General features: G+C 63.5%; 3 protein-coding genes across 3 annotated transcripts; 2 read left to right on the top strand and 1 right to left on the bottom strand.

Moving 5' to 3' along the window:
* The first annotated feature begins 1,201 nt into the window (after positions 1-1,201).
* On the top strand, positions 1,202-2,596 carry LOC115914377 (complexin-3-like). The gene is made up of 3 exons (XM_030966864.1): positions 1,202-1,356; positions 1,983-2,070; positions 2,381-2,596. The coding sequence occupies exons 1-3, from the start codon at positions 1,202-1,204 to the stop codon at positions 2,594-2,596; spliced, it is 459 nt and encodes a 152-aa protein (XP_030822724.1).
* A 4,074-nt stretch (positions 2,597-6,670) lies between these two features.
* RAX2 (retina and anterior neural fold homeobox 2) lies at positions 6,671-13,949 on the top strand. Its single transcript, XM_030966804.1, has 4 exons — positions 6,671-6,850; positions 8,190-8,216; positions 11,382-11,632; positions 13,483-13,949. The coding sequence occupies exons 3-4, from the start codon at positions 11,390-11,392 to the stop codon at positions 13,924-13,926; spliced, it is 687 nt and encodes a 228-aa protein (XP_030822664.1). The 5' UTR covers positions 6,671-6,850; positions 8,190-8,216; positions 11,382-11,389; the 3' UTR covers positions 13,927-13,949.
* A 2,180-nt stretch (positions 13,950-16,129) lies between these two features.
* Positions 16,130-22,012, bottom strand: LOC115914440 (mucosa-associated lymphoid tissue lymphoma translocation protein 1-like; the record flags this gene model as incomplete). The annotated part of the gene is made up of 15 exons (XM_030966972.1): positions 16,130-17,115; positions 17,202-17,336; positions 17,426-17,583; positions 17,843-17,989; positions 18,058-18,185; positions 18,613-18,687; positions 18,984-19,161; positions 19,310-19,513; positions 19,893-19,928; positions 20,023-20,070; positions 20,216-20,312; positions 20,423-20,601; positions 20,931-21,078; positions 21,188-21,318; positions 21,802-22,012. Coding segments are annotated over 15 exons (2,130 nt in total), but the record flags the coding sequence as incomplete, so codon positions are not given.
* Positions 22,013-23,613: the final 1,601 nt, after the last annotated feature.

Here is a 23,613-nt window from a genome sequence, read left to right as displayed (position 1 = left end):
GCCAGGAACAGGAAGGCCTGTGGTGCTGCTCTCTCCCTGTGGAGATGGGGCAGCAGCCTCCCTCCATCCCGGTATGGTCCTTCTACCCACCACACAGCCCAGAGAAGGTTGCCATGGGGTTGATCTCCCCTGCCCACCACAGTGGGGAGCACAGACCCCAAGGCAGCCAAGCCCACACTTCTGTGCTCAGCCCCAGGAGCAGATGCTGCATGTGGGGTCCCTTCAAGCTGCGACTCCCAGTGATGGGAGACAGGACTGGACATCTCCACTCACTGGAGGATGAGACCCCACCCTGACTCAGCCCTGCCCCAGCGCCCAGCCCCACACGGGGGTGCTGGCACAGCCAGCTAAACCACATGGATTTGGGCTTTTTGATTAAACCAAAGAATCTAGTTCAACAGCATCTTTAAGCCTCTGGAGTGAAATTAGGCCTATCTCTCACTTGGGGCCTGACAAAGCCCAGTGAAAGCCTTTGGGGGGGCCAGGAGCTCTGGCCCTTGGAACCCCCCATGCCATCCAGCCCCTCTCCCATCGGGGCTCTCTGCAGCAGGGGATTATGCTTTAATCAGAGCCTGTATGGGAATTGCTTTCCTGTAGATTACGGGCACGGGGCACATCCCCAGCCATGGGGAGCCCCCGGCCCCGCAGGCTGCCTCAGCAATCTCAGCAATCTCGGTCTCGGTGGAGCAGGGATTAGCGGGGGCACACGGGTGGGTGTGCCCCGCCACCGCCTCATCTGCTGCCAGTCCTCTGACCCTCGGCTGGGGTTTTTCGGCTAATCCTCTTGTGTCTCCTCTATGCTGACTTCTGCACCCCCAATCTCCCTGAGTGCATGGTTCTGGGTGCCCACGGCATGGGGCTCTCCCCAGGGCTTGCCATGGCCCCATGGGTGCTGACCCAATTTTGGACCCATGTAATGGGGGGTATTGCAGCCTGACCCGGTGTGTGCTGCAGTTCAGTGACTCCTTCCACCTCCCTGTCATGCTGATGAGGCAGCACCTGCTGTCCCCCTGCACTGCCACTGTCCCCTGCAAGCACCCTTGGGTGCAGCAAAGGGAAGGTCCTTCCACCCTGGCTGTGCCTTCCCCTCCTAATGCCTTAATCCGCCCCTGATCCGCGGTGCCCCTGGGGCTGGGCCCACTGACCTTGCAGGCACTGGCACCCGGTGGGCACCTCGGGGCAGGAGCTGCCACCAGCCACCATGGCCTCCTTCTTCACAGCCACCCTCAAGAGCTTCCAGGGGGGCAAGGACGAGTCCCCCAAGGGGGCCCCCAAGGATGACAAGGCAGCAGCACTGCCCAGCAGCATGGCCCGTGAGGAGTTTGAGGAGTACCAGCGGCAGCTGCTGGAGGAGAAGTAAGGCTTTGCTGGGGCTGAGCGGGTCACGAAGGTCCCCCAACACTCCAGAATCAGGATCTGATTCTGTGGGCTTTCCCCAGGGTGGCACAGGACAGGGACACAGAGGCAGCTGGGGCAAGAGACGGTGCAGAGCGGGTGCCCTTCAGTGTGTCTCCCCTACAGCATGGGGGGTCCATGGAGGTGCTGGCACAGGGCTGTGAGAGCGCCTTTGTGCACCACAGGTGACAAGGGGAATCCCCAGGTGTCAGAGCCCAGGGATGGTTCCAGCCCAGCACCCTTGGAGCCCAGGGATGGGGGTCAGCATGGGATTGGATTCAGGTCCCATCTCCCTAGGACTGGGCGCTGTGGGAAGCCAGCAGCTCAGCATCAGGGAGATGAGAGGCTGCAGGAGGAGCGAGTCCCTGCAATGGGCGCCTTCATCAACCACCTCTGAATCTGGGTGCTGAGCTGCGTGGACAGGATGTGGCTCCTGCTCCTAGATCCCCACTTTAACCCTCTTGTGGGTCTCAGACCTTCTCCCTCCTGCCCCAGACCTGCTCTGCAGGAGGAGCAGGGTGATCGGGGGGTGGGGTGGTCCTGGGGGGCTCAGTGAGGAGGGGGTGATGGTGTGGCACCTGCTGCAGGATCGAGCGGGACAAGGCGTTTGCACAGAGGAAGGCAGAACGGGCCACGGTGCGGATGCACCTGCGGGACAAGTACCACCTGGCCCAGGTAAGAACCAGCCTGTCTGCGCAACCGGGGGCTTCCCCTTGACCCTACATCGCCCGGAACAGCCCCAGGCCCACGGCTGCCGTGCTCCCCTGGGCTTGAGGGATTCCTGAAGAGGGCAGCAGACGGCCACTGTCTCTGTCTATCTGCCGCCCTCTGTCCATCCAGCGTCCGAGTCTGGCACTGGACAGCCCTGGAATCCCGCCGTGTCCCCAGCCCCCTGGGACTGGCTGTCCTCTGTCCCCCTTCCCCCGCTCCACCGTGGTGGGCACCGCGACTGTCCCCACCCGACACCCTCTCCCACCCGCGTTAGGACGAGCGGGACGACGCCCAGGTGCACGTGGCCGGAGGGGAGGTGGAGCTGCCGCCGGACCTGGCAGCCATGGTGCACGGCGAGGAGGAGGAGGAGGATAGCAGCGCCGGGGCCTTCGCCTTCCTGGCGAAGCTGCGGCAGGTGGAGCTGCCGGCGCTGCGGGACCGCGCCCTGGGCGGCGTGGATCAGGTCAGGGAGAAGTGCGCCCTGATGTAGCAGCGCTGCAGGGGCCATCGGCAGCCCCTGCCCCCGGCAGCCACGGCATGCCGAGGCTCTGGGTGCCTTGACTTGGGGTACGGGTCCCATACACGTTAGGCGTGGGTTTTCTTCCCCAAAACCATTCGCAGCTGCTTTCCCAGGGTGTGCAGGGGTGCACAATGCCTGGGTATGGTCAGGTCCCTCTCGTGGTGCTCCTGGTGTGAGCCCCCACATGGGGCAGGTCCCTGACACCGTTAGCCCCCTGACCAGCCCTGGCACCGTGCACCATTTGGCTCAATAAATACAGCATTTGCCAGCACCATTCTTGTCCTGCCACATCCCGCACCCACACAGTCCCTGTCCTGGTGGGTGAGGGGACACGATGACAGCGCTGGAGCCGGGCTGCGCCGTGTCCTCTGAGCCACCAACCAGCCCGGGATGCTCGGCCACTGGGTCCGTGCCCCCCTTCTGCAGCAGCCCTCACTGGGACCCAGTGATCCCCCTGGCCACCCCTTGGGGACAGCCCCGGGGCGGGTGTGGAGCATTTACTCCCGTGCTCGAGCATCCTCAGTGCGGGCAGCAGGGGCATCTCCTCGGCCGGGCCGGGGTGCCCGGCGCCTCCTGCCCCGCCGGGGACTCTGTCCTGGGCGCTCGGCAGCAGCGCTGGCTTAAATGCGGCCGCGCCGGAAGGCCGGGGGCTGCTGAGATCACTAATACCTGCCTATTTTAGCGAGCTCTAATCTTCCTGAGTCGCCTGTCCCCGAGGAATAAGCTCGCTGAACCCGTGTAAAATGTTCGGCCAGCGCTGGCCCCAGCGGCACCTCCCGCCGGAGCCGGAGCCGCCGGGAATCACGCTGTGTGTGCATGAAAGGAAGGACGCGCTGAGCCGCCTCCATCCTCCCCACGCCGCTGCCATCTGCTCCGGAAAGGCTGCGGGGACGGCCCTGCCCGGGCTGCCCACGGCCGGAGCCGGCGCAGGTGGGCCCGGAGCTGTCCCCGAGCTCAGCGCTGCCGCCGCAGCCGGGGGCTCAGCCGCCGCTCAGGAGCGGGAGCACTCGGAGCAGGGAGCGCACCCTGCATGCGCGGGGTGCCCATTCCCCCTGGAACCCCTCCCTGTACCAGCCCAGGGGCTGGTGGCTGCTGGAGCATCCCAGGGAGCGTGAGACGGGCTGGGCCTGACACCGGGGCGCCTCGGGATGTTCGGTGGCCCCACTGTCCTAGCTGACTTCATCATCCCTGCTGTCTCTGCCATCATCCTCATCCCTGCTCACCAGCTTTTCTTCAGAACTCAGGAAATCTCCCTTGAGGCACAAACCCCACCTGTGGGATGGGACCGTGTGTGCCACGCCAGTCCTCGCCAGGATCCTGACAGGGCGTCAGCAGCTGTGGCACCCAGCACAACGCTGATCCCACCCCACATCGCCACCAAGTGCCAGCCGCTGGGATGGTGGCACTGAGGTCCCCAACGAGCTCTGCCAGCACCACCTCAGTCCTCCATCCCCGTTCCACATCAGGGTCCCATCCTGCTCTGACGGGCAGCCCAGTGTTCCCAGTGGGGCTGCAGGGGGACTCCCAGCGCCAGCTGGGATTCGGGTCAGGACCCTCCGCCAGGTCTCCCTGGCTAATCGTCCTCCCCCCCGCCCTCCCCATGCTGCCACCTGCCTCCCGCTCAGCACCCTTTTGGGTCACCCCTGCTGCCTCCCCGCCTGCCAAAGGCCTCTTAATGAACTAAAAAAGTGATAAATCCCCGGCCGAGCTGGTCACGTGAGGCCGGTGGCCCCCGGCCGCCCCCCGGCCCGACCCCCGCCTCCGGCCCCACCGCCCCGGTAAGCTGACGCAGCGTCTCTAAGCGTTAGCAGCTTTGCGCGCTAATAGGATTAGGGAGGTTTAAAACTGTCATTTGAGTGAACTAAACCCCCTGATACTCTGCATTGCACCTTCTTAACCAATTTGCCTTCAATTAGGGTAATTGGGAAACTAGCAAAGAAGTATAGCATTAATATTTTAAAGTGATGAAGCGATTACGGGCCTTGGACAAGGAAGCAAATCAATTTGCTATCTGCTCCTAAAAGGCAATTATAATCATTTGGCAAATCAGCCTGCTGCCTCCCCCCGGGCGAGGCAACACCTTGTGGCGGCCACAGGGCCGGCAGGGCACACACAGCGCCGGGCGGGCAGCTGGGCAGCCCCCGACCCCGAACCGGGCACCCTGGGCACCTCCCTGCACCCAAACCCAGCACCCTGGGCACCTCCCTGCATCCAAACCCGGTGCCTTGGGCAGTCCCACGCCCCCGGGCCAGGGGGGGGCACCCCGGGGTACCTGCCGGGGGCCATCAGTGTGGGGCACACGCTCCTGCACTCGGCACAGCGGCCAGCACGGGCATTGGGTGAGCGGGGTCCAGTTTGCACCCCTGCCCCACACATGGCCCTGCCCCACACATGGCCCTGCCCCACACAGCACCCCTGCCCGGGGATGTCCCCAGCAGCTCCCTCTCTCCCCTGCACTCCTGCAGCGCTGCCTGGCACAGGGTGTCGCCTCATCCCCGGGGCTCCATGGCCTGTCTGTGCAGGTCCTGCCATCCCTGGGGTGTGGTCCCTTGCCAGCCTGTCCCTGCAGTGGTGGCACATTGTCCCCAGGGTAGTGGTGTGCCATCCCCAACACAACGTCACACTGTCCCCAAAGAGCTGTGAGACAGGGCAGGTAAAGCCTCACAACCCCAGTGGGGGACAATGGGATGGCCTCGGGGCCCACACCAGGACACAGAGGGGCTGCGGGGTCTGGCCAGGAGCAGCTCTGGTGGGGAGGGCACAGACCCACTCCGGGGCCAGCACCCCAGCACCTGGCACAGGGTCCAAAACCCCCACAGTGACATTTGCCATCCGAAAGGGGAAGCGTGGCGAGGAGGGGAAGGGAGTGGGAGGAAGCCGAGACAGGCCCGGGGGTGGCGGCGGCTGCAGGTGGCAGGAAGATGGTTTTGGGAGAAAGTGAAAGTGAGCAAAGAAAGAAAAGGGCAAAATGCACCCCACATGATGGGGGCTGTGGGCAGCACCAAGCCCATGCCCCAGCAGAGCCCAGGACCTCCACCATGATGTTTCCATCACTATTTGGGGCCCAGGGGCAGCAGTGGGAGGGCGGAGGAGAAGAATGGTAGCCCTGCCCCTCAGCCTGGCTGCCTTTGTCCCACACCCCCTTAGGCCAGGGCCCATGGGGCACCCCCAGGGATTGTCCCCTTGGCTGGATCCCACAGCTGGTCCCCACAGGGTGTTCCCATGCCTGGCCCCAGTGCTCAGTCCCATGTCCATGAGTCATCCCCAGGCCTGGTCCATGGGCACTGCCCCATGGCTGCTCCCCACACTTGGCCCTGCCTGGTCCCCTGCTCTGGTCCCCGTGAGTGTTCCCTGCCTGATCTTCATACCAGGTCCCCAGGGGTGTTCAGGGGGCTGGTCTCTATGGCCGGTCCCTACACCTGGGCCCACAGCCAGACCCCACAGCAGGTCCCCAGGCCGTGTCCACACCCTGGGGCCTCACGCTGGACCCCATGCCTGGTCCCCATTCCTGTCCCCACACCTGTCCCCATCTCTGCTCCCCACACGGGCAGGGCTCTGCAGGCAGCATCACTGGGAGCCACAGGGCCACCCACGCTGTCACAGGGCCACCCCCAGGCTCGCCATCCCTGTCCAGGGGGGACAACACCCATCACTGCAGCATCCCCATCCCACCGAGGCTTGGGGCATCTGCCCCAGACCCCATCCCTGGGGCAGAGGCTCCACAGTCCAAGGAAATCCTGCCCCCTCCCCCTCCATCCTTTCTTCTCTGCTCCCCCTGTTTCTAATTCTTTCTCCTCGCCCGTAATGAGGGGATTACACGGCAAACTCCAGCAGGACGCCTTTGTGGGGAGACAATCCGAGTGGGGAAGGCAGTTCGGGGCTTTGTCCGCCACTGCCCCCCCGGACCCGTGCTGGGGGGACATTTAGAGCAATTACTTGTCCAGAAAGTAACTGTCAATCATTCTTAAAGGGGAAGGCCTCCAATTAATAACCTCGTCTTAATCCTTTGGACTCATTTCCAATCTGCGGTGCCTTGGTGACATCTGCAACACTAAATAAAGATTCTCCCGAGCCTTAGCACGGCGGTTCTGTGACAAATAAGAAGACTAGAGGCAACTTTGGCTGCCAAAGCTGCGAGATTGGTGAGGTTGAGCCGCTTGTTTGGTTCCCGGGAGGGACCAGCAAAGTTAAATACTCCTGGAAAAGCCGAGTTGGGCCCAGCAGGTAACGCCGTTTTTTTTCCAATTCGGGACAAAGCGCCGAGGGAAGATGCTGAGAAAGGGAGTGGGTGTCCCCAGGGTGTGCCTGGGGTCGGTGTTGGGGACGGGGCTGGCACCATTCCCTGGGGATTCAGGAGCGGGTCGGGCGCCTGCCAGTGTCACCCGCCCTGAGTCACACAGAGCCAGGGGCAGGAGCCACCCGGGCTCCGACCACCCATCCTGGGGGCTTGAGCCCAGGGAGCCAAATCCTGGCACCCAGATGGGCTTCCAAAGGCAAAGAATGGGGTCCCAGTGGAAGGTGGGGCTGTCCCTGGACTGTCTCTTCCACATCCCCTGCTGACAGGGGAGGCCACCTGTCCTCACTGATGCTTTGCAGTGCTCAGGAAGTGAGGGGTTTTACCCGCTTTGACCAGGGCTCAATGTCATTTCTGTTGCTTTTTTGGGTGTCTTTACCAGCAGCTATTCCCTCCCCCTAGCTAGCAGCCCCCACAGGAAAACCATGGGCTGGAGCATCGAGGAGAGGGGGGAAAGAACTCTCCTGAGGTACGGGGCCCTTATGGTTCCCAGCACAGTTTTGCAGCTTAAGGGCTTAAACCCAAAAATTGCTGCTAGCATGACAGAGGCTGCAGGAAGGTGTGCTTTGGGAGCCAGAGTTCAGCAGTTCCCCCAGCCCCAGCTCAGCGTGGCCTGTTTCCAGGCAGGATTCCCAAAACACTGGTGGCAAAGGCTTGGGAGTCCTAAGTCCAGTCCCTGGAGGATGGGGAAAATGGGGTGCTTGGTTGCTGCTGATGTCCCCGCAGCCTGGTCTGCAATGCGCCCCCGTTCCCCACTCAGGGGCATTCTGTGCCCCCCAGCCAGGCCGAGGCAGACTGGGGGGGTCCTGCCCTGGCCCCCATCCCGCAGGGTCCGGGGGTGCTGCCCTGCTGCGGGGTCACTCCTGCTCCAGTGTTCTGCTGCTCATCTCTGCTCCCAGGCCGGGGTTTGCTGCTCCCTGGGAAGTTTTTGCCTCCTTTGCTTTCTGATGGGGTCAGGGGGTGAACCCTGGGGCTCTGTCCCCGCACCTTACCCCTGTCCCCCACCATTGCCCCTCTTCTTCTCCCGCTTGCCCCATCTTACCCCCAGCCTCTCTCACTCATCCCCCCAGTGCCCATCTCACCCATTCCCATTGCCCCAGCTCCTTCCAGCTCCCCCAGCTCTGGCTCCCCCCCATTGCTCCATGGGACCGTGGGACATGGCTGGGCAGGGCAGATGGGGATCCTGATGGGGTGCTGGGTCCCTTGGGGGGGTCCGTGCCCCAGGAGGGTGCTCGAGGTGCTCAGCCCCCCTCTCTCCTCTCCTTGCAGGTGTGGAACTGCGCAAATGAGAAGCAGGTAAGTGAGAGCAGGATGTCTGTGGGGGGACCCCATCCCTTCCCTGTGTCCCCAACCCCAGAACATGCTGTGATGCTCACACAGAGACCACAGGGCCCCTGCTCCCCCCAGCGCCCCCTCCCCCCCACCGCTGCCTTGGGGCACCCCAGGGTGCAGCACCCAACACTACTGCCCTGACTTGTGGCTCCCCTGAGGCCCCCTGAGACTGCCGGGCTGGACCCAGAGCCCCTGGGCTTCAGCCACCCTGCCAGGGTGGGCCTCCAGCTCCCGCAAAGGCACACACACCCTGCTGCTCTCCTAAAGGCACATACACCCTGCTGCTCTCCTAAAGGCACACACACCCTGCTGCACTCCCGGCACACACACCCTGCTGCACTCCCAAAGGCACACACACTGCTGCACTCCCAAAGGCACACACACAGCCTGTGCTGCACTCCCAAAGGCACACACACCCTGCAGCTCTCCCAAAGGCGCACACACTGCTGCACTCCCTGCACACACACACACTGCTGCACTCCCTGCACACACACACCCTGTGCTGCACTCCCTACACACACCCTGTGCTGCTCTTCCAAAGGCACACACACCCTGTGCTTCACTCCCTGCATACACCCTGTGCTGCACTCCCTGCACACACAGCACCGCATGTGTACAGCATCCACTGGGTGTGCAACACACGCTGCAGACACTGCAGGCACTGCACACCCTGCACACCCTGCATACCCTGCACACACAGCCCCTGGGCATGCACTGATTGCCCTGGACACACTGCCCACAGCACACACCCACAGCCCACGCTCTGAGCACACCACAGCAGCACCAGGCACACGCTGCTCGTGTTGGCTGCACTGCACACACACAGCACACGCTGGGCAGGCACTGCACATTGCCACACACATGCACACACTGCATGTGCTGCACTGCATGGTCAGTGCCACAGGCTCTGCACGTGCCTCTGCTGCCTGTGCCATGCGCACTGCACACACTGCACACCCTGCACACCCTGCACACCCTGCAAGCACTGCACACCCTGCACACCCTGCACACACTGCACACCCTGCATGCACTGCACACACTGCACACCCTGCACACCCTGCACACACTGCACACCCTGCATGCACTGCACACACTGCACACCCTGCACACCCTGCACACCCTGCATGCACTGCACACACTGCACACCCTGCACACCCTGCACACACTGCACACCCTGCATGCACTGCACACACTGCACACCCTGCACACCCTGCACACACTGCACACCCTGCATGCACTGCACACACTGCACACACTGCACACCCTGCACACCCTGCATGCACTGCACACACTGTACACCCTGCACACCCTGCACACCCTGCACACCCTGCACACCCTGCACACACTGCACACCCTGCACACCCTGCATGCACTGCACACACTGTACACCCTGCACACCCTGCACACACTGCACACCCTGCACACCCTGCACACCCTGCATGCACTGCACACACTGCACACACTGCATGCACTGCACACACTGTACACCCTGCTCACACTGTACACGCTGCACACACTGCTCACCCTGCACACCCTGCACACGCTACACACCCTGCACACCCTGCACACCCTGCACATGCTGCAAACCCTGCACACGCTGCACACGCTGCACATGCTGTACACACTGTACACTGGGTGCCCACAGCTCCTGTGCCCACAGGCTGTGCATGCCCCACACACACTGTGCTCCCCGCACACCCATGGTGCTGTGCACACCCTGCATGAGCACTGTGCACAAACACTGTGCCCTCTGTGCAGCAGTGCAGACACTGCACAGCACGTGCTGCATGCATGGCACAGAGGCACTGCACCCTGGCACTGCTCCCTTGTGGTGCAAACCACCCTGAACACCCCCATCCCTGCACATCCCCATCCCTGCACAGCCCCATCCCTGCATCCCCATCCGCGCCCCATCCCTGCACACCCCCATCCCCACACACCCCCATCCCTGCACATCCCCATCCCTGCACACCCCCTTCCCTGCACATCCCCATCCCTGCACACCCCCATCCCTGCACATCCCCATCCCTGCGCATGCACATCCACGCTCTGCACTGCTGCACACCTTCCATTGCATGCCCAGCCCAACCCTTCACCCCAGACGCCTGTGCCTCACTGGGAGCCTCCCTGAGCACCCCTGGGCCCTGCCCAGGGTGGGTGTACCTGTGCCCAGGTACAGGCACAGCCGCAGCCACCGCAGGCACACAGCTCACACCCCCACTGCGCACACAGCACCCCACACAGACACCCCTGTGTGTGCAGCTTGGGCAACACCCAACACCCAGCCCCTGCTCGCTGCCCTCTAGGACCCTCATTGCCCCCTCCCAGCATGAACTCACTCTCCTTTTCCCTCCCCACTCCCCCTGAGGCATTAGGTGAGCCTTTGCTGGTGAGTCTGGGCAATGCAGTGCCTTCCCCCTGCCCCAGGATTACAGTTTTCTGCCCCATTTCCATGTCTGCTGACATCCTCACGGTGGAAAGAGACCCTTAATCCCCTGCAAATACTGCAGGAAGATTTCAGATGCCGGATAAAAAGCTTAAAGATGAAACGTTGTGAGGGTTGAAAATGCTTATAAGCGTCACCCAAACGGTCATTAGCTGGGGGACAGCGCCGGGTCACGCCCGCCCAGCCTGGGGACTTACACTGGGTCCCCCAGTGTTCCAGGGCCAGCCTTCTCCATGGAAGAGGCTGGACAAGAGGAGCTGGGGAGGAAGGAGGGAATTAACCTAGGCTTGGTCCCCTCCAGGCCAGGGCAAAGAGAGATCAGGTTGGCTCTCAGTGATGGCACTTCCATAAATCCTCAATTTTAGAGGAAATCTGACTTTTAGCACCAGCGGGTTCAGTGGCCCGGTGGGATCTGACAGGAGAGTCAAGTATGAGGCATCCCTTGGATTCTGGGTCAGTCCCCAGGACCCCGGGTCAGTCCCCGGGACTGTGGATCAGCCCCCAGGACACCACAGCCCTGGGATCCTCTGCTGCGGCAGAGAGGATTATGCCTTTGCATAACCTGGTCCTAGGGCCACCCTACCTTCCCATCCCTCCTTTTCCTTGTCTGTCCATCCCTGGGCTGGGGACACGTGCGGGGCCCAAGGCCCCCAGGCCCCTCTGACTCTGTGGTGCCCCCCCAGGTGCCACCATGTTCCTGAATAAGTGCGAGGGGGACCTGGGGGAGCTGCGGAAGCCGGGGGACGGCGAGAGCTCCCCGCCGGCCGCCGCCGAGGAGGAGCAGCCCAAGAAGAAGCACCGGCGGAACCGCACCACCTTCACCACGTACCAGCTGCACGAGCTGGAGCGCGCCTTCGAGAAGTCCCACTACCCCGACGTGTACAGCCGCGAGGAGCTGGCCATGAAGGTCAACCTGCCGGAGGTCCGCGTGCAGGTAGGGAGGGCAACACCCCCCCCGACCTGTCCCTGAGCCGTGGCACAGTACCCCAAGGTGCTGGAGAGCTCTCAACTCTGTGCCTCAGTTTCCCCACAGCTCGAGACGGGAGTGGCGTCTCTGCAGAGCCAGCTGCTCCTGACAAAGCCAGGGAAGGGGTTTAATGGCTGAGCCTTGTTCCTCCATGGGGTCCCAGTTTGACTTACAAGGTTGCAGTTGGGCCCATGGGCCAGAGGCTCCAACAGGGCACAGAGATAGTTTTCAGAATTTTTTCCCCCTTCTGGTGCTGGCTGCTCCCATCCCTCCTGCTGCTCACATGGGAAAGTGGCCAAAAAACCCACCTTGGCTGATCGTGGCTCCTTCCAGGTTTTTGGGCTGGGAAAGCACAAGATCCTCATGGATCTGAGGGTTTTAAGTTTGTTGGAGCAGGCAGATTGGCGGGGCAGTGGGGCTGGGGATGTTTTGTTCCTTAGGCTGCAGCAAAAGGTTCATGGGGGAACAGCAGAGGCTGGGAAGAGCCTGGGGTCCCACCAGTCTTCTCCCCACCTTTCCTGGACTGACAGGGTGAGATCAGGGAGGGGGAAAGTGTCAGGGAGCTGAAGGAAACCACTGTGAATGAAAGCAGTAGCCCCCAAACAAATGAACTGAATTCCCCAGGCCTCAGCCCCAGTGAAGACAATGCAGCCTTTTTTGTGGGGGTCCAAACCATGAAGACACCTCTGCTGAGCTCTCTGAGCAACAATTGGTTTCACAGGATCACAGAATCATTCAGGTTGGAAAAGCGCTCTGAGTCCATCCAACTGCTCCCTCAGCACTGCCAAGGCCACCACCAGTCAATGTCCCCAAGTGCCACATCCACACATCTTTGAAGTCCCTCCAAGAATGAGGACTCCAGCACTGCCCTAGGGAAGAAGTTCCCACTAATCTCCAACCTAACCCTCCCCTAGCTCAGCTTGAGGCTGTTTCCTCCTGTGCTCTCCCTCGCTCCCTGGGAGCAGAGCCTGACCACCCCCCCCCCGGCTGCCCCCTCCTATCAGGAGCTGTGCAGAGCCAGAAGGTCCCTCCTGAGCCTCCTTTTCTCCAGGCTGAGCTCTCCCAGCTCCCTCAGCTGCTCCTCATCCGACCTGTACTCCAGCTCTTTCTCCAGCTCCATTCCCTCCTCTGGACACGCAGTTTGCACCAGCACAGCCCAGTGTCCACAAACAGCCGTGAGCAGCCCGTGGAACCCTCCCCTTTCCCACCCAGCCATTCATCTTTCCTCCCCTTTGCCTCCTGCAGCAGACCCCTGTGCCCTGTGCTGCTCTGGGGACATGGGGACCAGCACTTTAATGAGCAGTTCCCACGGGGCCAGACATCCCCAGTGGATTTGGGTCGCCAGTCCCTGTCGTTCCTGCTGGGTTTTGGCACAACTGTGGCTGTTTAACTTATGAAAGCTGTGACCAAGGGGCTGGGAAGGTCGGACAACATCGTCCCATGGACTGCTGGGAGTCTGCAGGGCCAGGGTGCACGTTCCCACGGAGGCAAAGGGGCTGTGTGCTTACACCTCTCCCTTCCACACCTTGGAGATGTCCTTGGTCTCTTGGGACTTGTGGGAAAGGTCTGGCAGAGGTGCTGGGGTTGCTGGAGCCCTGTAGGACACCCCTTGTGGGATGGGGTACCTCAAACAGGACACCCCCACCTCGAGCACTCCCCGTGGGACACCCCACATGGGACACTGCACAATGGGGCACGCTGCCTGGGGCAGAGGCACGGGGAGAGGCATGGGGCACCCTGCATGGGACACAGCGTGTGGGGCACACTGCAAGGGCCCGACTGGGCACAGTGAACTCACCTTGGCTCTCACCTCGCAGGTCTGGTTCCAGAACCGACGAGCCAAGTGGAGGAGGCAGGAGAAGATGGAGGCCAGTTCCATGAAGCTCCATGACACCCCTGTGCTCTCCTTCAACCGGCCCCCCATGACCCCCAGCGTGGGGCCCATGAGCAACTCCCTGCCACTCGACCCATGGCTGACGTCCCCCATCTCCAGTGCCACCACGGTTCACAGCATCCCCGGCTTCATGGGAGCCCCGCAGGCCCTGCAGCCCCCCTATGCTGGGCACTCCTTCCTCAACACCCCCCCGCCGATGGCGCAGGGCATGCAGCCCATGGCCCCCGCGCCCTACCAGTGCAGCACCCCCTTTGTGGACAAGTACCCGCTGGAGGAGGTGGACCAGAGGAGCTCCAGCATCGCCTCGCTCCGCATGAAAGCCAAGGAGCACATTCAGACCATTGACAAGACCTGGCAGCCCATTTGATGAACGCTCCCCTCCGAGCTCCCCGTCCGCCGCTCCTGCCCCGGCGCTGGCTCGGCCCCGCAGTGGGCAAGGGAGGACAGCGGGTGCTCAGCAGGACCAAGCTGGCACCGGGCAGGGATGCCAGGCTGCCTCTTCGCCACACTGACCCAGCACCCATGGTGTCAGGGGTGCTGGCAGGGCCCCACGGCTGCGGGGAAGCACTCCAGGAGAGCTCCTTTGCCTCTCTGAGGCACCAAGATCAGCTGAGGACCTGGCTGAGGCTCAGGCATCCCACTGTGCCAGCAGGCCACCCACCACATCCCAGCTGGACACCTCCTTTCTCCACATCCCCTCCCCTTTCCATTATTATTAATTTTTTTTTTTAATGCTGCAGATTTAAACAAAAGTGAACAGAAAGCTCTAGTTTTGTAGGGAGTACTTGGGGGGATCTTTTAGCTGCGTTGGGGCACACTGTGGTCGTGCCAGGAGGTGCACCGAGAGCTCGGCTGTATTGTGAGTAAAGAGATGAGCTGGATGGCTGCTGCTGGCTGGAGTCGGGTGCTGCGGGGCTCAGTGGGGCCGTGCCCTCCTCAGCACGGCGTGGCTGCCCAGCCTGTGCCAGAACGGAGCTTTCCGTGGGGGCACCATCCCTGTGCACCCTCCTGCCCCGCTCCCTCGGGACGCTGCAGGCAGGGCTGGGCCAGGTCCAGGCACGGGTGACCTGGGACTGGCCTGTGCTGCTCCGTGGCCTCAACAGCTTGTCACAGGTCCCCTGCTTGACTGTCCCTTGGGGGCTGTGCCCACTGCCCCCTGCCCCAACACTCCCAGAGGTGCCAGAGGGCTGCTGGAATTGTGCTGGGGGGAGGATGGGCAGCAGTGGGACCCCCGAGAGCCCTGGTGAGAGGGGTGAGAGGAGGGGGTTGGCTGTGAGCCCTGGGCTCACCACAACAGGGTTCTTGGGGCACACCACACCTGGCTTATCCCTTGCCAGTGTTCCTTGCCAGCTGGGAGCTGGGGGGTGGTGACAAGGTGCCGTGTCCTCAGGGGTCCCCAGAGCGGCTCTGCAGCTCCGTCCCATCTGCCCACCCGCTGGAGCTCGGGGCACAGCCAGAGGCCCCAGCACCCTCACCGATGGCAAAGGCCAGCATGGCCCCAGCACGCGGCTGAGCCCACAGGGGCTTTAAAGTGTTCAGCACAGCTGGGACAGCAAGACAGGGGGCTTATCCCTAGGTGAATGCCCCGGGTCCCTAGGATGCCCTGAAGTGTCCCAGGTTCCTGGGGTGTCCCAGTTCCTGGAGGAGCCAAACGAGGGACAACCCATCCCCCACCAAAGGTTTTCCCCAGAAAATCTTCCCACTCCGGACCTGACCAGAGTCCCCAGCCGGGGCTGTGCTGGGGTAGCCCCATCCCCACCGTGTCCCCCCGGCCCAGGCCCCGCTCAGCGCCCCCAGCCCGGGGTCTCACCCCGATCCAAACCCCCCGGGCCGGACTCTGACGGCTCCAGAGCCCCGGGGTCGGGCGGGTGTGCCCGGGATGCCAGCGGGCCAGGCGAGGCATGACCCCGGCGAGACCCTGCTCCTTGTGCCCCGTCCCCCGGCTGCTGCTGCTCGTCCGTTTCGTTAGCGACAATTAAACCTTTAACAACCCATTAAACGCATAATCGATGCTCCCCGGCTCCCCGGCCCAGCTAATGGGGCGAAGCGCCCCGGCCGAGGCGAGCTCCGGCCGGCAGATAATGAAGCAACGGCTGCGGAAGTAATGGGGTTTGATCCGGGGGACGGGACGCGCTCAATGGGGGCTGCGCTTTTCACATGACATAATTGCCGAGGCTGGCGCCAGCCCGGGGCACCCCTCGGCCTCCCGAGCGCCAACAAAGGCCGGCTGGCGCTGGGAGCGGCAGCGCCGCACCCCCGGCTCGTTTGATCGGAGCCTTAATTGGGGCGAGGGTGCTCCGGGCCGGCCCCGCCACCGCCGCCCGGCAGCGCGGAGGGGCCCCGGCGGGAGGGTGGATGGATGCTCCTCCCCATCCTTGGGGCTGCGGGTTGTGCGGGTGATGGAAATGAGCTGTTTTCCTTGGGGTGGCTCGGAGGATGTACCCGCACTTGGTACGCCCCTTCCCTCCCGTGGGTGCGCCCGGTGCGGCGCTGCATCTCCTGCAGGAAGATTTCTGACCCCAAAAATGCCATTTAAACGCAGGGAGGGCACAGAAGCACTGAGCCGCCTGGCAGGACCACTTTATTGGTGCTTTCCCCCTGGACACCCACTGGAACCTGCCCCAGCATGTGGGAGTTTGTGTGGGAAAAATTCAAGCAAAAAGGGATTTTTTTCCCCTTCGATCCCAATCCTGTCCTGAAATCGCTCACTGCCCAGTGGGGCCGATTCCTGGGGCTGTACTGTGAGGAGTGGGTGCTGCTGGCAGCGCTGGGGGTACCAGGGGGTGCTCCCACCCCCTCGTGGCCGAGCAGGAGCCCTCCCGCTCCCACCCCTGTAATCTCCTCCTGCGGGATTTGCCCCCTAAGCTGCTTATTTCTCTCTATTTCTCCCAGGCCTGAACGAACCTAGCCCTGCCCCGGCACGACGCCTCGAGCCTGCTGAGCCGTGGTCTCTGGCACTCTGCCCCTGCACTGCCTGGTGGTGGCCTGGCATGTGGGGCTGGCACTGCCCAGGGATGTGGGGCTGGAACCGCCCAGGGACATGGGACTGGCATTGCTCAGGGATGTGGGGCTGGCACTACCCAGGGATGGGGGGTGGCATTGCCATGCCAGGGACGTGCAGCTGGAGTCCACAGTCCCAGTCGTGCTGTGCTGTGCTGTGAGACCTGCAGCCCTTGGCAGAGGCCAGGGTGGAGGCCAGCCTCTGTGCATGTCACCTGCACCCCGTCCATGCCCTGGCCCCCCAGCAGGACAGGCATGGTGCCAGGGGGCTGCAGTGATGGGGTGGGGCCTCAGTGTCCCTCTACAGGGTGTGGGAGCTGGGGCCCTCGGGGCTCAGGTTCTCCTCAGGGGTGTTGACCCAGGAGCTCTCCCCTACGCCCCAGCTCCCGGGGGCAGAGGGGCACAGGGGGCTGTGGGATGGGGAGGGGGGCGCTGCCCACTGCAGGTTGAGCTTGGCAATGAGCGGCCGCCCCACGTTCACCCGCTGCCGCTCCTCCACAAAGTCATCCATGCCCTGGTAGCGGTACTGCAGGCACACGGTGAAGGCCAGCTCCTGCTGCAGGGACAGCAGCACCATGGGCTCCTGCCCTGGCACGGCCATGGTCACGCTGTGCCCCCAGCATCGCTCGCCATGGCTCTTACCTGCAGCTTCTGCAAGCCACAGATCCGGCTGTAGAGGCAGCAGGAGGGGCAGCCGAGGCTCCAGACGGGTGCCAGCGGGCTGCCCAGCTCCTCTGGGCTCTCCTTGTTGGTGCACTTGAGGTCCACATCCAGCTCCTGCCATGACAGCATCCACGTGAAGACCACCACAGCTTCCTCCCCGTTCCCCAGCGTTGCCCTGGTGGGGCTTTGGCAGCTGCTCCCACCTCGGGAATATCAGTGAGCCGGGCCTCACACTTGGTGATGTCCTTGGGGGCAGCCACCACACGTGTGTAGATGATCATAATGTTGGAGAACTCGGCAGCGAAGCCCAGCTGGACGGTGACACCGCAGTCAAAGCAGAGGTGCCGGCTCTCCGGCAGCACTGGGGAGGGGACAGGGAGCACAGAGATGGGATCTGCAGGGGCTCAGGGCTTGAGCTGTCCCCACAGGTGAGGTGGCTGCTGGGTCACCCCAGAGCAGGGCTGCCAACACGTTGTTGCTGTCTCCATGCTGGTGGCTCTGTGCCGGCAGTTTCTCCTCCAGGTGGGAGGAACCCAGCAGATGTTGTTCACAGCCTCTCTCTGGTCCTGGGGCTGTCCCCCCTCCAGATGCCAGCTTGGCACAGGCTGGCCATGACTCACCATGAGCCTTGGCCCACTGCAGGTTCCTGGCAGAGGACTCGTCCTGGCCCGGGGGGCGGATGGGGTCTGTCAGAGCCCGTCTCTCTGAGAGGTTGCTGCGGAGCTCCAGTGCCTGCCGGCCCCGCGTGATCTCCAGAGTGCCCATGTCTGCAGGGGCACAGGGGGTTGGCATGGGCCACCAGGGGGGTCATTGCTCCCCACTGCTCCTCACTCACCCTCGGCCACCTTGTCCAGCAGCACCGTGATCTTCTCATCCTCCAGCAGCCAGCGCTTGAGGAAGGTGACAAAGATGCCGTTGGAGAGCTCACCCTGGCTCAGCTCATAGGCTTCGGCATCTGCACACCTGCGGGGACAGGGCAGTGGTTGGATCTGTCATGGGGTCTGGCACTCCCTGGGAATTGGCCCCCAACAGGATGACAGCCCCAAGGAAGCCAGAGCTGGGTGCCCAGCACTCTTCCTGTTCCTATCACACCATCTGGCCACTGTGCTGGGGACAGGAGAGCATGGCCAGATCCTGGATGCTTAAAGCATCACCAGCCCAAACCCCTGTGCTCTGGAGGAGTCTTGGAGCTTCATGCCAGCAGGTGCTGCCCAAAGCCAAGCAATGCCATGGGCACGTCCCTGCCCTGTGAGGGACTGGCAGCTGCTGCTTGCCCAACCCCTCCAGCATCAAGGGTGGAGGGAGGCAGCCGTGGGGGTCTGAGCCCCTGAGCTAGGCAGGGAGACTCAGCCCCACTGCCTGTGCCAGGGGATGGTGGGAGGGGACCCACGTGGCATAGCCAAAGACGATGTTGGCCGTGACCTCCAGCGCCCCAACCTGTGGGATGATGTCATCATTGAGGTTCCTGCAAGAGAAGAGAAGCTGGACAGAGTGAGAACCTGTTCCCCTCCCAAAACCCACCCCAAAGCACACCAGACCTTGAGGGCTGCTCTGTGCCCCTCTGCCCACCCACTACAGCGTTTGCTAGCTCACAGGGGCAGTGAAGCTAAAGCCTTGGGGCATTTAGACAAAGACAATGGGTTTAGATGGGACCCTGGGGGTGCCCCGCCACCTGCCCCCAGGAGCCACCACCAACAGGTCCCTGTGCTGGCTCTCCCCAAGCGGCAGCTTGTCCCCAGGTGGGTGGCAGGGCCGGGTCACCTCTTGCGGCACATGTCCAGCAGGAAGATGTTGAGGCCGGTGCGGCGCTGCTGCATCTCCTGCAGCACGCGCTGCACGCACAGGCAGTGCTCTGACGTGTAGGCGCTGGGCGCGTCGGTGGGCACCATGAAGCTGTTGCCAAAATTTTCATAGCCGTGCCCGGCGTAGTAGAGCAAACCTGCTGGGCAAACAGAGGGCAGGTGACACGGTGACATCCCCTGACCTGCCAGCACCTGCTTCTTGCCTGGCTGCACCCTAAGACTCCACCAGCATAAAACCACCCAGCTCCCCCTGGGCTGGAGCCACCCTGGCAGGTGCTGTCACACCGTAGACGCCCTTGTCAAGGAGGAGGAGGAACTCATCGACGGCCATCTGCATCTCAGCCTTGCGCAGGTCCAGCAGGGACACCACCTTGAAGTCAAGTTGGCAGAGGAGAGCACCGAGGGCGTGAACATCCACGATGGGCGCCTGCAGCTGCTTGTGGTGCAGGTAGTGCATGTTGCCAATCAGCAGCGCCACTTTGTCCGTAGCTGCAAGGACAGGAGAGGGAGGTGTTGTTACAGAGTGGGAAACACCTGCTCTCCATGCTGCACACAGCCCACAGAGGTGACACCCAGCTCTGGCCAGCATCACGGTCCCTGGGTACCAAGGTACCCTATGGCATCCCTGGCTCACTGATCCCTGAACCCTCAGGTTATGGGTAAGGGCTGGGGTTGGGGATTTGGGTTGAGGGTTAAGATGCTGATCTGCTCTCCTAATTCAGGCTGGGGCCAGGCTGCTGTTTCACTCTTCCAGTATGCTGCATCCAAAGCATTCCTGGCCTACTAAAGCCTTATGGGGTGACAGTGGTGACACTGGCTACAGTCAGAGCCCCCCAGGGCCACCAGCCCCTCCTGGGCAGGTTCTTACCATACAGCTGTCCAGGGCTGCCATGCTCTAGGGAGCCTGGGAAGAGAGAAATGCTGTGCCATGGTCCTTCAGTGCCAGGGGAGCACAGTGGGCAGAGTAGCGCAGACCTGTCCGCTCTGGTCCCACCTACCTCCATCCCCCTCCTGCCAGGAGTCTCCAGAGGTGAAGAGCCGTGGGCCTGTGGCAGAGGGGATGTCAGGGACCCTAAGTATGACATCACCTCCCAGCATGGGCTGCAGTCTCCCCAAAAACTGAGCAGCCATGAGGGCTTTGCTGGGAACAGAGCAGGTGGGGGGTCACAGAGGTTTGTCTGGGGCCCTCACCAATCTCCACGTCCACCTCCTGGCTCCACACCTCATGGAAGAGGTTGAACACGTGGCAGGAGTAGCTGCCCCGCTCGGCCGTGGTCACCAGTTTCACCTGCCAGCAGGGCAGAGCAGGAGGCTGGGGCAGTGTGCCAGACCACGCTGCACCGTGGCACACTGTGCTATGCTGTACCATGCCGTGCCATGCCAGAGGTCCCTCCATACCTGGAGCTGGGGTGCCTGTGCCCCTTCCACGGGGCGCTGGTTCCTGAACCACTGGTACTGGGGCGGGGGGTTGCCAATGGCTCTGCACTCCAGGGCCAGCGTGTCCCCCTCAGCCAGGCGGCACGGCCGCGGCTGCCGCAGGATCTGCAGCCCTGCCATGCTCGGGCAGTAGCCACTGCCTGGGGAAGGGAAGGGTGGGAAATGAGGCACCCAGCCATGGAAGCACTCTGCAGCACTGCTCCAGGCCCCAGCAGCAGTGGCAGGCCTTGGCACCCATGGATGGCATGAGGCAGCAGGCATGAGGAGGGCATGTGACTCCTCTGTGGGCACCATCACCCCAGCAAGCCCAGAGACCTTCACAGCTGAGCCAGGGCCTTACATGGCAAATGAAACCACTCAGGACCCATCCCTGTCCTGATGGGGCAAGAGGTGCCCTGCAGGAGATGTCCCAGTCAAGCAAGTGGTGCCCCATAGCTGCCAGCCCAGGGACAGAGATCTCAAGACCCACCTGTGCTGGGGCTGCTGCTCTTCTCCACCTGCACATGAGCCCACCTGGAGAAGGTGAATGTGGCCCCACAGTTCACCCGGCAGATGTACCACTGGCCCGCAGGAGTGGCTGTGTCAATCACCAGCTCTGGGGATGTGGCTCCAGGCACCTACAAGACAGGAGGAGGCCAAGGAATAATGTGCTCCCTCACCCATGCGGGTCCCTCACCACAGCCAGGCTGTGGGGGCCCCGCTCAATGTGGCACAGTGGGACCTCACCTCCTGCCTCCCACAAAACCACTGGTACACGAGCCCTGGCGGGCCAGTTGCACCGCAGGTCAGGGACACCTGTGTCCCCTCCGCCACCACCTGCGACTCTGGCTGCACCGTGATGCGAATGCCATCATAGACTGCGGGAGAGGAGAGACCAGCCTGGGCTGAGTCCTGCATCACCCCATACCATCCAGTGCCATCCTATCTTGCCCCATCCCCACCCACCACAGATTCTCCTCTCCCAGCCCAGTCCATCCTATCACATCCCACACCTCTGTCCTGCCCCAGCCATCTCATCCCACCTTGTCCCATTGGCACATTCAGTGCTATCCCATCTATGCATCTTGTTTCAGCCTATCCCATCCCACTCTGCTCTATCTCACCCTATCCCATCCTATCCCATGCTGTCTAAATCTGTGCTGTCCTATCCAATCAGACCACATCCCATCCTATATCATCCTGTTGTATCTACCCCACCCCACCCTGCATGCCCAGCACCTCGCCACCAGAGCAAGACCCCTAACAGGAATTGCTGTTCTCACCCTCACGCCCATTTCCTCTTGCTGAGCCCCTGCCCCCGGTGCTCCCCCGCACCCCCCGGTCCCTCTGTCCGTCCGTACCGGCGGAGCTGAGCACCCGGCAGGCCTGCTCGTGCCCCATGCGCTCCAGGCAGCCCAGCAGGTAGCGGAGGGTGCAGTCACGCTCGGCCAGGAGCTGCAGCAGGCACTGTGTGGGGCTGCCGCGGGGCTCCAGCACCTTCAGCGAGCACATCTCCAGCTCCTCCACACTGCAAGCGCCCGCAGCCGTCAGAGCCACAGCCTCAGCCTCAGCCCCAGCCCCGGCCCCAGCCTCAGCCCCAGCCCCGGCCTCAGTCCCGGCCCCGGCCCCGGCCCCGGCTCCAGCCCCGGCCCCGGCCCCGGCCTCAGCCCCAGCCCCGGCCCCAGCCCCAATCTCGGCCCCGGCCCCGGCCCCGGCCCCGGCCCCGGCCCCGGCCCCGGCCCGGCCCCGGCCCCGGCCCCCGGCCCCGGCCCCGGCCCCGGCCCCGGCCCCGGCCCCGGCCCCGGCCCCGGCCCCAGCCCCCGCCCCGGCCCCGGCCCCAGCCCAGCCCGCCCCGGCCCCGCCCCGGCCCCGGCCCCAGCCCCGAGCCTCAGCCCCGGCCCCGGCCCCGCCCCCGGCCCCGGCCCCGGCCCCGGCCCCGGCCTCAGCCCCAGCCCAGCCCCGGCCTTAGCCCCGGCCTCGGCCCCGGCCCCGGCCCCGGCCCCGGCCTCAGCCCCAGCCCCGGCCCCAGCCTCAGCCCCGGCCTCAGCCCCGGCCCCGGCCCCGGCCCCAGCCCCAGCCTCGGCCCCGGCCCCAGCCCCAGCCTCAGCCCCTTTTGTTTTTTTATCGCCCAGAGCAGCTGGGTGACACTCACCCCAGGCAGGGGGCTCCAAGACAAAGGACAGGGACCCAGGTGCTCCGTCTGCTCACCTGCTGCTGGATTTGGGATCTGGACACACTGGGGGTGGTGAGGGGAGGGTGAGCTGCAGGCCTGGCAGGGATGGGCACTCACGGCAGGGTAAGGGCGAGCCCCATCAGCTCCCAGGCTGTGCACTGACCCCACACAGAGGAAATGAGGGTTCAGCCCAAAATCTTCCTCGCGCTGCAGCACAGCACTTCTGCTTCCCTCCCTCTTCCTTCCTGTTGTGCAGCACGTGGGTGCAGAGCTGCCACCCCCCGCCCACAGCCCCGGGGGAGCTGGCACGGCCCGGCCCATCACAGGGCACAGCCTGTCACAGGGGACAGCCTGTCACAGGGCACCCGGGCCACTGCCAGGCCAGGCAGAGGCTGCACTGTCCCTTCCTCACTGCAGGAACCCACAGGCACCCCTTTTCCCCAGAGCCCAGCTCGAGCCCAGAGGGAGCTGCAGGGCAGTGAGTCCAAGGTGGAGGTTAGCTCAGGTGACTGTGGCACCTCTGAGCCAGGTGTGTCCAACACGCAGCCAGAACCGAGGCCAGGGGAAGCTGCTGGGCTTTGCCAAGCTGAAGCTGCCAAAGGAGAAGCAGAGATAGAGCAGTGAGGCCCCCGTTGCTGTGGGGAAGACCCTGCCTTCACTGTCCAGCCCAGCCAAGCCCCAGCATCCCAGCACCACTGCTCCTGCTGCTGGAGGAGGAAAGGAGAGCGTGGTGTCGGGGTGGCACTGCAAACAGGCCACCATGTCCCACAGCACTGCCAAAGCCTGGCCCCTATCCTTCCAGCCCCAGGGAGCACAGGCTGCTCAGGCCCCGAGATCCACTGGCCAGGGACGCAGTGACACGGGTGGGTCATTCCCCACCCCACATCCCCATGGAGCCCTCAGCCCCAGCCACCGTGGTACAGCAGCAGGACCCGTGTGCAGTGCGGGCTCCCTCCATGACCCAAAACCTGAGCTTCTGTATGAAAAGACACACTGAGAC

This window comes from Camarhynchus parvulus, chromosome 28, assembly GCF_901933205.1.
Source record: "Camarhynchus parvulus chromosome 28, STF_HiC, whole genome shotgun sequence".
NCBI classification, from domain to species: Eukaryota; Metazoa; Chordata; class Aves; order Passeriformes; family Thraupidae; genus Camarhynchus; species Camarhynchus parvulus.
Note: the sequence above shows the minus strand (reverse complement) of the source record. Positions and strands in the feature narration are given on the sequence as shown.